The sequence below is a fragment of the Pyrgilauda ruficollis genome, unplaced genomic scaffold (genome assembly GCF_017590135.1).
Source record: "Pyrgilauda ruficollis isolate IOZ18807 unplaced genomic scaffold, ASM1759013v1 scaffold50, whole genome shotgun sequence".
Taxonomy (NCBI): Eukaryota; Metazoa; Chordata; class Aves; order Passeriformes; family Passeridae; genus Pyrgilauda; species Pyrgilauda ruficollis.
Window position 1 is genome coordinate 7804709 of NW_024526600.1, and position 16468 is coordinate 7821176.

The window sequence follows — 16468 nt, forward strand, 5'->3', positions numbered from 1 at the left end:
TCTCTGGATATGAGAAAATGTGGTTTCTAAAACTTTATAAAAAAGGAAACCAGAACTTATTAAATTAACAAAGTTCAAGTTAAGGACCTGTATTTATTAAGGCATGGTGAAACGATAATTAATCTCTGGAAATTTTAATTAAGTGGAACAAATTTTATTAGGAGGCATCATGTTCTTTAGAATTGAGACTTCTGTTGCCAGAAAAAAAAAGAAAAAAAAAAAGAAGAAAGTATTGTGATTTTTACATCAGTCTTTTAAGACATGACTCCAAGATGATACCTCACTTCTAAATCACTGCAGTGTAGGTAAATCTCTATAAAAGATATATTTCAAAAGTTGATTCTGAATGCAGCAAATGATGGCCTATTGAATTCCAGATAATGCCAGCAATTCTGCCTTTTTCTCAGCAGAAAGTTTCATGTTTCTCTAGTGAGCCCATGCCCAGCTCTGTGAGCTTAAGTGAGCTGCACAAGGATTTCAAACTCTGATTTTCAAGGTCTGAGTCTCCCTTGTTTCACTCCTAACATTGGTGTTCAAGTAAGAGGCAGGTATGGCAAAACACCCAGAGTTTAAACACAGCAGAAAGCTCTGATTTTTGCATCTCCAAAATCCCGTCAGAAGTTGTCGCTTTCTATGCAATTCATATAAAGGGCTTTGGTGTCTTAATTTTGAAAAATTTTCAGTTCTTTTGCATCAGTTGGTCTGTCTTTATCTACTATCTTGCAACATTTTTTCTGCTGCAAGGGAAGTTTTAGTTGTGAAAGAAAAGGTTTCCAAACTACTAGGAGCTTTTCTCTTGTCATCATACCAGCCTACCAAAATTATTTTAAGAGTTGACTAAATTTAAATTCCTGTTCTGATGCTCTACAACAAAACCGTAACTTGAAAAAATAAATATTTATGGTGGAATCTTCCAGTTTTGAAAACATGTACGGTAGGAATATTGGAAAATTCTCAATTGTATAAGCAGAACCATATAGCACGGTAACAAAATTTGATTAAACTCTACAAAAAGAAGAGGGTTTGCATTTTTTGAGACCATACAGCATTTATCTCACTTTACGATCAGCAAACTGGTACAAGACTCAAAACTGCAGAGGACACTGCAAGTCTCCTGCGCATTCACTCATGGGTTAAAGCGACTTTTAACTTTCAGGCTGTGCCCTCTAAGAAAAGCAACAAGTGGCAAAATTCCCAGGCCAACATGGATGGATGGATATATGTGTTACAAGTTACTCCAAGGCAGAACAACACCTACAAACGACACCACCAACTTTGCAGTGGCTAAAAAAAGTCAAGCAGGAGAGAAGAAAGGAAGTGGAAGGGCAGAGAGGTGAGTACCAAGCAAGCTGCTCAGTAATGAGGAAAACAGAGGGCTCAGTTTAGTATTCTTATTTATACTTTCACACTTGCACTGGGAGCTTTGTCTTAACTTATGATAAATATTTAACTTCAAGTACTTCTGTCCTTGGTTTAGGAGGCAGACTCCCCTGCATTGAGGCAGCATTTGTAGTTGGTTTGGGTTTTTTATACTTTTTCACCTGAGGCAAACAGATAAATATTTCACCACTTTATGTACTATCAAGGGCCTTTTCATGCTGCTAATAAGGAAGCAATGCATTGCTAGAATGAAAAAACAACTGATTAGCTGAGAAACAGTCCCACTGATACTGAAACTAGCACTAAATCTGGAACTTCAGAAAGAGGAAACTGTTGTCTGGTGAATCCCTGAATGTTGTTGTGTCTGCTTTTACAGCTGTGCATTTTCTGGACAGAGAACAAAATAAATGAGAGGCTAGTTAAGATTTACAGCTTTGCTCACTTTTTAAGGTCACACTCTCTTAATGAGTAATTGTTCATCCTGGCACTTGCTGCCACTAAAACAGTTGATAGCAACTCTAATACCAAGTCAGCAGTGATAGATATATATGTCCCTAACCCCCAAAAACCTACGGCTGAGGGAGAACAATGTCTCCTGCATCTTTCAGTCTTCTCTTACATTTTTAAGCTGGCAAATGTGTTCTGAAGGGAAGTCACCTTCACATACACACAGCTGTTGCCACACTTATTCCCATAACAAGTGCCCATTTCTACAGTCAGACTAATTTTTATTAGTATTTCTTTATTTTTGATACATCAGATGGAATTGCTGCAAAGAAAAATTGCTTTATGATGGCTTTTCCAATCAGCATAATCACTTTTATTCCAAGCTAGCAATTAACTTCCTGCCTAATTTGTAACAATTTAAAATGAAGCATATAGCAATGTTTAGAGGCAGAGCCATGACATCTGTGTTTGGCTAAGGCAATGGTCACCAGCAGTCTCAATTTATCACTTTTAATTTAAACTCCCATGCCAATGATTTTCATTCTTAAAGCTATGACTGGCATTTATGGATTTCAAAATCAAAGGGAAAATAAGCTACAGTTAGGAATTCAACCACTCAGATCAATGAAAACTTGTTTTATAACTGAGAGTGCTCCAGTTAAATCCCCATCTGCCTGACAGAAGGAATTTAATGTTTCAAACAGTTCCTTTCCCACTTTAAACTGAGAAGAACTTTTTATTGCAGCACTAAGCCACCACTTGCTGGACAGATGCCGACTATTGATGTTGTGTTCTCAGGAAATATTGTGAAGCAAATAAAGGTGAGTGCACCAACCTAAAGAACCATGAACTAATAACCAAATGTCGATCCCCAAACTGGCTGATTGCTGCTACTGTTCTCTTTTCAGACATCTGATGCACTATTTCACTGCTGGAAGGTAGTAGCAAAAGGTTGAGAGGAATTAGTAAATGGAACATACTTCATATGAACTTATTGTGAAAATAAATGTTAGTTAAATTTCCAAACCACCAAGAAGGTGAATTATCTGGATTATTTGGTCCAATATCTCACAATTACCAGTTAATTTTATTTAGAATTATTTTATATCACTTTAAAAGGTTAAATAGATAGGTACATATTTTTTTTACTTTTATTACTTGTGTAAACATGTACTCAAATGAAGACTGAATAGAGACATCCACATGTCTGTGTATAGTGGTGTCACAAAAACACTCACCCACTCAGGTCAGAAAAAGAGAGTGAAGGAGAGAAACAGAAGTCCACATATAATTCAACAGTACTCTATATTACACAATAATAAACAATCTTTTTCTATGGAAACTGGGAAGTAATTTAAAATGTTAAAATATACCTAATGTGGATATTTGGATGGAATGCTTTGTTTTGGTTTGCTTGCTAAATAGCCTTTCCTTGGCCATAGTTATCCATCCAGAAAGAGATGCTATGATTTCCTAAATAACTCCTAATCTTTTGGTAAATCACTGTTTTTTGTTTTGAGATCACTAGTGTCACCCAAACACCAAAGATTTTAGCTGTGAAATAGCCAAAGACTATTTGAGGGCCATTTTCTCTCTCATTAACCTCCCTGTAAATCCTTGAATTTACAGGATTATCTACCCCCATTCCCTGCTCTGAGTTGTTCCCTTCCCAATTCATCATCCAGCAGCCAAAGGGAGCCTGCTGCACTTTGTAATGAAATGTCCCATACAGGAAATAAGCTTCAACCACACAGAAAATCAGTACCCATTAAAGGATTGATCATATACATTTTGTTTTGCATAAAATGGCTGTGAAAGTCACCAGAAGTAAAATTGCTTTTATTGAAATTTGGAGAATTTGTATTACTGCAGACAAATTTGTGCCATTCTTGCTTTCTGTTGCATATACTGCAGTTTTTATAAGGACTATCAAATACTGCTGTAACTCAGAATAATGGAATATTTCATACTTTAAAGTCCATAGAGTATGCTATAATAATATTTACCCTCATTAATTCTTTCTATCTGTAATTATTGCAAGGATTTCTAAAACCCCCAAGAGATAATCAGGAATGTCTAAGAAGAAAGAAGCAATAATCTGAAAAAGTTCCATGGAAAATATGGAAATAGTACAGCAGATTTCCACAAAATTAAATACTCTTATATAAATAGAGAGATGTTAACAAATCAACCTGTATTTAGTTTTAGTTAGACTAACGAATCAGTAACAAACTATTTCACACTATTTATACATATATTGAAAGACTTCTTTTTATCATATATGGGTGCATGTAGAAACAAAACTATATATAGTAAGTATTATGCCTTTTTTATCCTTCAAATATCTTTAATTATAGAAAAAATTCATATTGATATTTTAATTAATTTTAATCTTCCATCAACTGAGACTAATAGTGATGTTCTCATAAAAACTGACATATATTCCACCCACTCCATTTTTTTTAAGATGTTAGCATTATCCTCCCTAAAACTGCCTTAGAAAGCCACGTTTTTAATGTCTGACAATAAAACTGTCTTCTTGAAAGGCAAACAGATTTTATTGAGTGCTGCTTAAAAGAGCTTAGCTTTATGATGCTTATGAGAATATAAAGACTATCTAGGAAGTTTATCCAGAATTCTAGTATAGATATGAAGGTGGAAGACCAATATCTGCATGGATTTTTCTTTTGGAAATGTTCACCACCCAGAACTGTGGCTGTTAACATCCCTGATGCTTAGCTAGAAATGTTAGGCCATCTTTATGAACCAGCTGTGTTACAGAGCAGTGGTTAACAGAATAGCAAAAATTAAAAAAGGAGAAGGTGGTGAAGTAAATGTGATATTAGATAAGCTGCTAAACAGACCAACAGATAAAACCCCCTGCAGCATGCTCCTAACCTTGCAGAGATCTGCACTTAGAAACACTTTGGAATGTGATGGTAAAACCTTACAGTCCATGGTGGTGTCTTGTGTGTTTGGGGCAGAGCTGGAGGTGTTGGGACACAACTTCCTTTTACACCAGCTCCTGTGGGTTGCACTATTTATACATATATTGAAAGATTTCTTTTTATAATACATGGATGCATGTAGAGACATGTAGAGAATGTAAAGACTATCTAGGAAGTTTATCCAGAAGTTTATCCAGAGAAACTTCTCTGTAAAATTTGCCTTCAAAAATCCCAGCAACGTTTTTTTGTTTAGCTGAGATGAATCAAATTTCAGTATTACAGTGTGTTGTTTCATGCAGCAAAGGTTACCACTGACACTGGCACCACTGAACCTGATGGTTTCAGGAAAAGGTCAAGGAGATGAATGCAGATTAAACTCTGTTCTCTGCTAGAGATATTTTCCCAGCACCAAAATAATACACATCAGGGAAGTATGTTAACACAGCTCTGCAGTCACATGTGTTCTTTGAAAAGGTACAGATTTTCATCTTGCATGCTCTCAACTTGCTTCTTCGACCAAAAAAATTCACTTCCAATTACAAGCAAGTATATTTAAACACTATTCAATACTACATTAGAAAAATGTGAGTTCCTCTATTTACTTTCTCTGAAGATTTCCTAAGTCAGAGTTGCATTATTTATAAACTGAAATCTATACTTTCTGCAAATTTGCATAGCGAGATGCAGAAATATCAGTTCAAATATTTTCCCTTTTAGAATAAATTGTATCTATGAATGAGATATCAAAATTTCATCTCATGTCTAGTTATTGATATTTCTAGCTTGACAGAAAAATGTATGAATTGAGGGAAAAGACAAACTCTTTTTTTCTCTATTGTTGGTAGATTGAAGCCCATCATCCTTGAACTGAATTTCCTCAATCCCAATATTCCCCTACCCTACAATTTTTTTTAAGTCCTCATTGATCTTAAATTACAGGAGAAACAAAGAAAGAATTGTTAGAAAATTTTAGAAGAACACTCTAATTCTGAATAATGGAGCTTGGAGTTTAATAGTATGTATATATGAACCAGTCAGACAATTTTTTTACCAACAAATTTCAGCTTATATAACATGATGGTAATTAATTTCTAAACTGTAAAACTCAGTATTGGAAGCTGGCTGAACAACTTGTCAGTAGTTTACAGGAACATACAACAGCTGTTTGCCATGTATAAGAAGTTAGAATTTATAAATCACTTAGAAAATGTTCAATAATCTCTAAAGACTTCAATACAATTATACATCAAGCTCATGATTTAGAAGCTGTTGCATGCATTATTTAAAGTAATATGGAAAATAAAAGTTTAAAAAAAACCTTTATATTCAGGCAGAATAAGCACAAAGATAATTCTTGCAAATGTAAATTCATTCAAAGAATAAGATTTAATTAACATTGCAGCAATTTATAAGGTTTGTCATTAACTTCAGCAGAAAAGTTGTGACTAATTATCCAAATATTGAGGATGAATGCAAAAGAGTTAGAGGAGTGTTCAGGGAACAGGAGCAGAGTTAGGACTACGTTGCTTTTTTATCCAGTGGGACATCTGTAATTGACTGGTAGCGAAACAGCTTTGAGACATTAAATATAATTTTGCAGTTAGAGATTCCTTGTAAATATTTGCTTTAAAAATTTAGTTTTAAAATACTGGGGGTTTAAAGTAAAAGATGACATTGTTATTTCAAGAACGAAATATGGTGATGAAATAAGTCCAATTTGCTGAATACATCTGTTTAAAAAAAAATTTAAAAATTTTAGTTTATTTTTCATACTATAAATTCTTTCATTACCATGGCTTGCTCTTTCACTCAGGTTTGCCATGGGAATGGTTTTGTAAGTCATCTTTGTTCTCCTTTTGGCTATCCTGACTCTACACGTAAATAGCAAAAGAGATCACTTGTATCTGATGCAATGTATGACACTTTAGCAAGTAAAGACAACAAAACACAAAATACTCTGAAGAGCCCATCCTTCACAGAATTAGTTGCACTTGCTCCACGTCAAGAAGTATGAAAAAGATTTAAAATGGTTTTATTGAAAAAGTCCACTTTAGAACCTCTAGCCATGTCTTGAAAATCTGATTATTCCTGTTCAAGATTTTAAGGGAAGCCTTACAAGAAGAGAAACAAAGAAAAATATGAATATTTAATATACAAAAATCAGTTCTCACAGGAAACCAGAGATTGCATGCTGGATGGAAATAAGATTTAGCAGATTATGAGTGTGGCTTTTTTCCCCTTTGGCCCCTCACCAAGAATGAATCCCCCAATCCTGACACTTCTTGTCTCATCTCTGACAGATGAGGATCCAGACTCAAATATAAAATCTCACTTCAAATAGGTGTTTTTAAAATAAAAGACAGGATGTTTTTAAATACATGCACTTCTAAATTAAATATTAGGTGTGCATACCCTGGCTACTATAAACTTTCCAGAAGAGCAATCTTTATTGTTCATTCATGGGAGCACAGGGTAAATTTGACCACAGTAGGAAAACATTTAAATATGCAACACAGATATGAAGACAGCAAACAGATGTCTCTCATTGTTAGTCTGGGCAGAAAAAGGTAAAAGCATGTTATTAGAAATATATTAAAGCTATCAGAGCTGTAAAATAAACTTCTAAATCTTACGAAAATATGTATATTTGAGTCTGCTCTCATTCCAAAGTGCACAACTTAATGCCATTACTGTGTATAAATGAAAACTATTTCCAAAATGTGAGCCTAAGGCATATGAAAGAGTCAAGAGTTGTTGAATGTAATGAAGAAAATACTTTTAGGAAGCAAATTAATCAGGCAAACTGTTGAAACATTATTGCTTTAAAGACCCTGAACATTATCAGAATTGGTTTGTAATTTCCTGTGTCTTTCATTTTGAACACACTCTCTAAAGATTTGTATCAAAGTCATGAGATGTATAAACATGAATTTTTTCAGATTAACCATTTATGATGAATGTCTTCCTTTGCTACACTTAACCAAAATCACTACTTTTACCAAGAATGCAACAGAAATTATAATTTCACTTATCATGCACTGGAAACACCAGAGTTTCCTTTGGTTTTGTGTTCTGTTTTTTTCTAGCTTGATTGGCTGGTTTTGTTTTCAATGAAGTATCTTTCAGAAATGCTTAGGTAAACTTTGAAAACAGAAGGTTCTTAATGTAACTCTGAAGATTTTCCTGAGTTGGTCAATTAACATTTGTTGCAGAAGTTTGTTATTCACTAATTCAGTTCAAATCTGAAATACCTTGTTCCCTACCCTGACTAGAATACTCAATGGTGATCCTTTCCACTGTGTATCATTCATTGTGAGAGGTTCCAGATAATTGAAATGTGCTTAATTATCTTAACATGGCTCTTAGGCAAGTGTGGAGATAGCACCAATGAGCTTATCTGGCAGTCTAGTTAAAATCACCAAAGTCCATAAATACACATTTCCTTCTTAGGGGTTTTGATCATGTGCTGAATGCCCTTCACAGGTACTGAATACAACAGGAACAAACAAAATCAAGGCGTATTTCTTATCTCAGTGCTGTGCACCCGTCAGTTTCTTTGTAATGACTATTTTACATACTTCTCCACAAATGCCCCTTTCACAAATTGAAATAAACTATTATTATTAAATATAAAATTGTAGCAGCACTTGGGTGTTGCATTTTAGTGGCTACAACTTAAATCAGAAATCTGCTGAAAATGCATGTCATGGACAAATTGCTAATGGTTATAAATAATGGTGCACTCTGCAATGAAAGAAACTATTACAGAAGCTGAAAGACCACACTGGTAAGTAAATTGTGGGAAAAATACAGCATTGATTAACCCTTCACCTTCTCATTCAAACTAGAATTTAATTTTGTTCTCCTGATATTGTGCAAGTTAGAGGAATGTATCTTAAAATATATGCATTGGCTGACTCACTTATGGCTAATTCTGGTGTATGAGAGATGAAAGTAAATGCACCCAGGTTGACTTTTGCTGCCTAAAAAAGAGTGGCCATCCAAACTTTTCAGCAGAAAAATAACATATCTGTTAAAAAAATTATAAGCATTAAAAAAGCAATTCAGGAAAGCCACTTCTCTCCTATGAATACTGTGTAATAATCAGGCATATGTGCAAAGAAACATCAGCTACAAGTAGTGTAGCTGTACAGAGGTAACCAGCAGATGAAAATCTGTGATTAATAACTATGTTGCACAAAGACCTTGGCTCTAAACTCTTAATTCTGCCAGACCTGTACAAGTCTGAGTACTGAGATGCAGAATTTCTCTCTTGAGGTTTCCTTTCCAATTGAAAATGTTTAATTTATATACACACTGCTATAAATATGCATATATATTCATATCCTAAACACACCGAATATTGTTTAAATAATGCTGAATTCCTTAAAAAATATATTGTTTAAATGTATTATCATGCATCTCGAGCTTTTTTTAGAAATTGTAGTCTTTGCTGTCTTCACATCACCTTCAGTATAGACATTTACAGACTGTCCCTAGTCAGTCACCAAGAAGTTGATATTTCTCTTCAAATTTTTCACAAAAATGGCATCAGCAATGCCGATGCAGTGTTGGGTGGAACTCCCAATGTAGCTGTAGATGTCCAGTAAACAAATGCCATAAAGTTATTTTTTATTGTCATCCAGGAAAATATCATGTTTTTTCTTTCATGTGGGGCTGGAGCTCTGGCAATGTCTGATGGAGGGTTTTGTCACTGTTTTGTAACTGGCTTTTATCCTTATTTATGGATCTGCTATTCCAATAATGAACCATTTAGAAGAGCTGTTCCTTTGGATTTATAAGCTATTAACATAAGCAGTCTGGAAGATGGTTCAAAGGGGCGTCACCATGTCATTATGAAAAGAGAGGCTTTCTTTACTTTGAAGACACACATGACAATCTTGTCTGTAGAGATTTGAGACTCAGAGGAAAAAAAGGAAAGCTGACTTTTGATTAGGGTGAATGTTGGATGCTAGAGCTACATTAATTTAGGATGAATGAACAGGGAACTTCCCTGCCACCCCGGTGAGGATCCTGAAACTCCACTGTCATCAGCCACAAGGATTAATCTTGATAAACTGTCCTGGTAGTGTTACTGAGACACAGAAAGTCAGCCAGATGAGGCTCTTAACCACTTACACCATCTCCACAGTGATTATAATATTTCATGCCTTTAATTCATGGTGATACAGTCGTGTTTATTTCTGGAAGAGACACTGAAGTCCTTCCAGGTATTCATCAATTCCCACAGCAATGAGTGATAAGAGGTTCCTTTTTCTACAGACTGTCTCCACTGAACTATAAATATATCTGAGGAGCCACCTGTACTAGAAATAGACCTTAATTTAGGAAAAGGAATTAGATTAGACTTCCAAACACTGGCAAAATTTTACCATCAGATTAGGAAACATCACCTAGGATGTATGTGCCAATGGCTCACATAAAAATAAGATGTATTACACAACAGAATCCTGACAGATTTGCACTTCTGGGGTCTGACTGAAACTCTCAGCTGTCAACACTAGACAGACACAGAAAAATGAGCCAAGTGTTTAATACAGTGGTAGGGTGTGTGCCCTCAGAGTGAAGCTGCTCATGCCTCAGATTCTGCCAGCTGGCAGCAGGGCTTTGATGTCACAGAGTCACCCACAAACTGCAGAACTGAGCAAGGAGAAGACTTTCCAGGATGCAGTGGTAGAAAGGGAATTTCTCCAGTGTAAACCTTCCACAACTTGGGACATGTCTCATACTCCCATTCCTTGTAGTGTTAAAACCCTCTCTGTTCTAAAGGAATAGAATTTATGAATGCACAGTGAGTGAAAGCATACAAACTGTTATTTGGAAATAGAAACTACTGTTTTAAGTTCTGTTTTGCTTAATTATTCATTATTTACTACTTTAATTATGCATGAAAAATCCCCAATACTTCTGAATTTTCTTTAGGCAATGCAGACACTATGGCATGCTAAGAAAGTTATATATTGAGATGTCTCTTCCTTCCATTAGTCATAAGAGAAACATAAATTACAACTCAGCATATAATTCTCTGCTTCTTCACACAATGACTTAAAGTTGATTGAGCACAATTACTTTGTACTCAGCATATTTACTGCTGTATAAAACTCTCTCTCTCTCATAAAGAAAAGGCATCCAGGCACTTTTCTGAACAATAGCATTGTTAAACATTTTTTGATGAGGCTTTTTGTGAAAACATGTTTTATCTTTCAGTTGTTTACAAATCACTTTAGCAGTGGTTTGGGAAAGTGCTTTAATGTGTACTAATGTCCCTTCTTGAGCAGGAACTTTGCCTAAGTGCTTTTCTGAGCAGAATCCTGTTTATCTGTCCATTTATCTGAGTTCAAAATTAGGATTTATTCTGGTATCTCAAAACACTTTGAAGCAAAGCTATTGAAGAGTAGCACATAGATCACTTCCCTCATCTCTCCATCTGCAACATTTGTACCTCCCAACACACCCTGCCCTATCCCTGTTTGCCACGCTGGCTGGACAAAACGCTGCTGTGATTGTACAAGACCATAAATATATATATTTTCTTGGCTAGCCAGTCAACAGGATGGCTGAGTGGTCAGTCAGCTGGTGTCTAATACAGAAAGCAACCCTCACGTAGCTGAATTTTGCTTTTCAACTTGCAGAGCTAACCAAGGGCTTGGTGACTGAAGGGTCATTCTTCACAATTCTGTTGAATCTCTTTTGCTGTTATCAAACTCGTGTTGGCTAATGGATTCATATTTATTTGTGGTGCCTGACAGACAATGTGACCACAGAAATTTTGTTTCCTAATGAAGCCAAGGGTTTAAAACCAAACCCATGGATATCAAATTTATCAGTCGTTGTATAAAATTAAAGGAAAATGTAATCAATATTACCAAGCAAATTTTACAAGACTTACTCATATTAAAGTTAGTAATTTTTTTTTGAGTATTTGATCAGGTCTGGCAATGCTTTAGACATCAAATTACAAGAGGTTTGAGGGATGCAGTTTGCAAAGTCTTTTTTCAAGTGTTACTTTCCTTCAGTCTGCTCCTTGTCACTGTTAAAGCTGAGTACCACTATTAATCTTGTTGATACTTGTGACTGCATGAGGAGGAAGTTAAGATTTTAATATTAGTTTTGGTAGGGCTCTGTGCATAATAATCAGCTTTAATCACTTTTTAATTAGTTCACTTCTCCTGTCAGCAAATATTCCCCCTCTTTGATGTTCTCAGACTACTCTCTTCACTAATGTGTCAGAATGCAATTCTTCAGTTTCTGTGGATGCCCACAGAACTCTTCACTGAATTACTTTATTCAGCAACATTGTTCTCCAGAAAGAGAGAAAAGAAAACCCCTAGAAGAACAAGCTAATAATTTTGCATGTTTAATGACAAATCTGTTAATTTCACACAAACCACTCAAAAGAAAAGGCCACTAGAGGGAAGTAAATCCAATACGCTCAAAGAAAAGAAAATAAAATAAGAAAAACCCTACTCTAAATGATTATAGCTAACAGAGTGGTTTGGACTTACAACAGCAGAAGGTTTTGCTCTGTATTCTTAACACAGATATGACAACTGAATAAAACAATTAATGTATTTATAAAGAGGTCTTGCACTTCATGCAATGTGCATACCAAAACCATTAAAACAGTATGTAGGAAAAGACTGCATATTAAAAGGTAGTATCAACATGGGATAAATATGTTGTGTAGGTATAATTTATTGCACACCTGTATCTTTCACATTAGACACATATCAAATGCAAAAAAATGGATTTAAACCAATATCTTTGGACTTCTGGTAAAGCGGTCCTTGTAAAAACAAATATATTTTTGTTGTCATGTCATATGTTTAATCTTGGATCTTTGTTTTCTATGAATATGTGCACAAACCTGCAGCACCGTGCAACAACTACTACCCATTTAATCAGAATTAAGATTATAAAGAAAGACTACTAGCAGTGAATTTATAATAAAACCTCTACAATGTTCCAAAGCTTTATTTCTACAGCTTGCTTTTCTGAGGTTGGATACCCTAGCTTTTTCTATATCCCTTCTTATTTATGACTAAAAGTAACTCAAAAAGATGTCCATTTTTCTCTCCATACTTTCCATCAACAAAAACTCCATGAATTTTCTTCCATATATCACACAACACTGCATTTTTTTTCTTGTCCTTTTAAATATATAGTCACCATGCTTATAGTTTTATACAACTACACAGCCTGTAAGCCTACAGAAATGTTTTTTTCTTTATAACTACATTTTATATATGACTCCATTTCATTTATTACAGCACTTTCTCATGCAAAGCTGTCTTTTTATATCCAGATAAACTGACAGATATTCTGAAAATCTGGTCTTAAATCCTCTGAAGCCTTTCCAATAGCATTTGGTAATGTAAGAATGATTAAAGGAAATGCAAACAGTCTAGAGTTTACTGTCAGCATGTCAAAAACTATCAAAGCATTGGTCTTTTCCCTGTTTTGAGTAAACTGCAGAGAAAATCCATATCCTTAACCAGGGACAGACAGCAGCAAAAGACATTATTTTTTAAAAGCCTACCACTTAAATATCTCAAGCTGTTTTCACACAGCTGTTATCCACTTCAAAAATGAACTGTATTTCAGGTGACCTCCACCTGGGCGATCTTGGTGACTGCATTTAATACCATGGAGCAAAACATCCAAAAGGAAGTTTACATAGGGCAAGTTTACACAGGGGAAGTTTCTGGCACCTCACTTTCTCCCTTTAGTGAGAAAGGAAAAGGGAGATGCAGGTTTCCAACATGTCAGATTGCCTCAGTGCTTCAGGCAATTCTCAATGCAAGGCCTATATATCATTAGGCATCTTACATAATCAGCTCTTCTGTTATCATCATGGACAGTGAGCGAGTGGGTTTTGTGCTTTTTCAAATCAATTTTCATTAATATTATTAGTATTACCATCACTGTCATTATTATCACCATCATCACAGCAAGCTGTTTGTTTTTGTATGCCCAAAGGCAAACGAGTCATTACTTACTCATCGACAAAACTACTCGTCCCAGATACACAGGTAAGCAGATTTTTGCTAGGCTGCTCAGTGAAAGAACCCAGGGCCTTCCCTACAAGTGGAACATAACAGGATGCTCCTGAACATTAGCACTTTTACTTAGCAGAAGCATATCTTCAAAAATGTGTTCTACTCCAAACAGCAGTTCTGCCAGCTCTGTTCCACATTAAACACTTCAGCTGCAGTTGCAATGTCACTGCACAGCAGGTAAAAACATTTCTGGAACAAATGTCAGCAAGGGATAATTCTGAAATAACCTTCTTGACTACAGTTACACCAGCCAGAAGAGAGCAGTGCTATATGGATTGCATTGTTGCTAACCTAGGATGCTGTTTCCTAGCACAGTCAGTATCTCTAAAGAAGAAAGAGTTGCAGAAATAAACAAAAAAAAGAGAGCTCTTAGTTTCCCATGTTCCTCATGAAGATTCACCTTGGACACGAATTCAAACTGAAATGCAGGCAAAAAAAAGCGCAAAACAATAATGCAAAGTCTACAAATAAAGGAATAAAAAAATTCTATTAGGATAGCTCACCTGAGGAAATGGCTCATTCAGATGCAGAAGTATCTTACAGTGAGGTAAGCTGTATTATCTGTGCTATGAAACACAAATACCAAGGAAAGTGAGTTCACTTTCACTCTGCCTTTGAATGGTGGAGTTGTAATGGTTAACCTGTGGTGTTCTATTCTTGCAAAACTGAAGTTGCAAAAGCACCAGACAGACTCTAGTCCTGAAGAATCACTGACACAGCTGATCTCAGATGGCTAAAGCCTGCACTTAATTTTAAACAGAAAGGTATGGGTTTGTGCCTTGTGTAATGGGGTCAAGGGCCGCCTGCCAAAAGCATTTAATGCCCTCATCAGCAGAAGCTGAAAGTCCTCATGGAAAGCACTTAAAAACATTCAGCAATCTGCAAAAACCCCTAACCACCGACCCAGGCTTCCAAGAAATACAGGATCCCCCCAGCGAGTGCCCAGGTGGCAGGGACACGGCGACAGGCACGTGGCACTTACCATCTTGGTCCGTGGTGACCGTGATGGCTGTGAACTGCTTGGGGGAGAAGCTGAGCTCCGAGACGCCGTTGGTGGCCTCGATCTCGAAGGTGTAGTTGACGTGGGACACGAAGTCGAGCACGGTGACGGAGGAGTTGGTGAGCCCCGTGTGCCGGGGGATGAAGCGGATGCCGCCGCCGCAGATCTCGCACTGGCTGGCGTCCGAGCCGCACTTCTTACAGACCACGCTGTAGGTGAGATCCTTCCTCCCGCCCGTGTCGCTCGGGGGGCTCCACTCCAGCATCAGAGCTGTCTCGTTGATGTTAAAAACCACATTCCTCGGAGCGGAGGGTGGCCCTGCAGAAAAGGAGGGGGGAGCCTGGTAAGCCAGTGTTATCTACTTTGGAAAAAAAATTGCCTGAAGGCAATTATTTGCAAATAAGGGTTAATTTCAATGACATATTCAATGTAAAAGTTAAAAGTTGTCAATATACAATCCTTGAAAAAAAAGAACAATAAATTGGTGACATCATAAAAAGCTGAATAATCAAAATAACTTAGAATTAATTCAGAAAGAATTTAAGGCAACACAAAAAAGACTTGGGAACATGAAACCTAGACTACATAACCCAAATTTTCAATAAATGGCTCTTGATGCTGTGGGATACTGAGGGAGAGCTTTAACCACAAAATTTATATCCTTATTTTACCTCTAGTAATGTAAGCTTTTCTGAGACTTAAAATCTTTGATGTTTTGTAAGAGACAAATTGAGTAATAAATAAATAACAGCTTTGGAATGAAGACAAGAGGTAAAATTGTTTGTATTAGTTTTGTACTGACAGATATTTCTTTCTATCTTTCACTGCTTATCCCCAGGGATTTCTTTGCTGCTGCTCATTATCAGGGTTAGGTGGCAACAGGCCAAGACTATTAGGCATAAGAAACAGTGTACAAGTTTTCTTTCTTTCCCACCTGGCATCTCATCAGCATCAGGATAACAGTGAAGACATCAACTTAAAGTCTAAAAGGATGATCCGGAAGCAAGAGAAAAAGTACTTTAAGGCTATGAGGAGGAATGCAAAGACAACAAGCAGGTGTTAGAGCTGTCTGTGCGCTGCCAGAGAACCACAAGGGACCCACTTCCAATTTCCCACTCATCACACAGCAGTCATGGACTGTCCAACAAGTGCTGAATTACTGTGTAGGATCACATGGAAATCATCTGAGGCTTCATATATACACTTAAAAATAAATATATAGAGTGATCTAGTGACTGCCCCCTGCACTGAGTACTGGTGAGGCACCTCGAGTCCTGTGTCCACTTCTGGGCCCAGAAGGGCTGGAGAATGTCCAGAGAAGGGCAATGGAGCTGGAGAAGAGTTTGGAGCACCAGGCTGATGAGGAGCAGCTGAGGCAGCTAGGGGTGTTCAGCCTGGAAAAGAGGAGACTCAGGAATGACCTTATTGCTCTCCAAAACTCCCTGACAGGAGGGTACAGCCAGATGGGGGTTGGTCTCTTCTCTCGGGCAACTAGTGACAGAAAAAGGGAAATAGCCTCAAACTGTGCCAGGGAGAGGTTCAGGCTGGACATTAAGAATTTCTTCACAGAAAGGGTGGCCAGGCAATAGAATTTATTGTCCTCAGAGGCAGTA

General features: G+C 36.6%; 1 protein-coding gene across 3 annotated transcripts in view; it reads right to left on the reverse strand.

The window, feature by feature from the left end:
* The window catches only part of EPHA6 (EPH receptor A6), a 365847-nt gene that overhangs the window by 167269 nt on the left and 182110 nt on the right, over positions 1 to 16468 (reverse strand). For 2 of the 3 annotated variants that reach the window (XM_041480224.1, XM_041480226.1), the window contains one exon: positions 14838 to 15173. In XM_041480224.1, coding sequence (XP_041336158.1) covers positions 14838 to 15173 — 336 coding nt within the window. Of the gene's footprint in view, positions 1 to 13795; positions 13873 to 14833; positions 15174 to 16468 lie in introns of all 3 variants that reach the window. The other variant, XM_041480225.1, reaches the window with a different exon arrangement.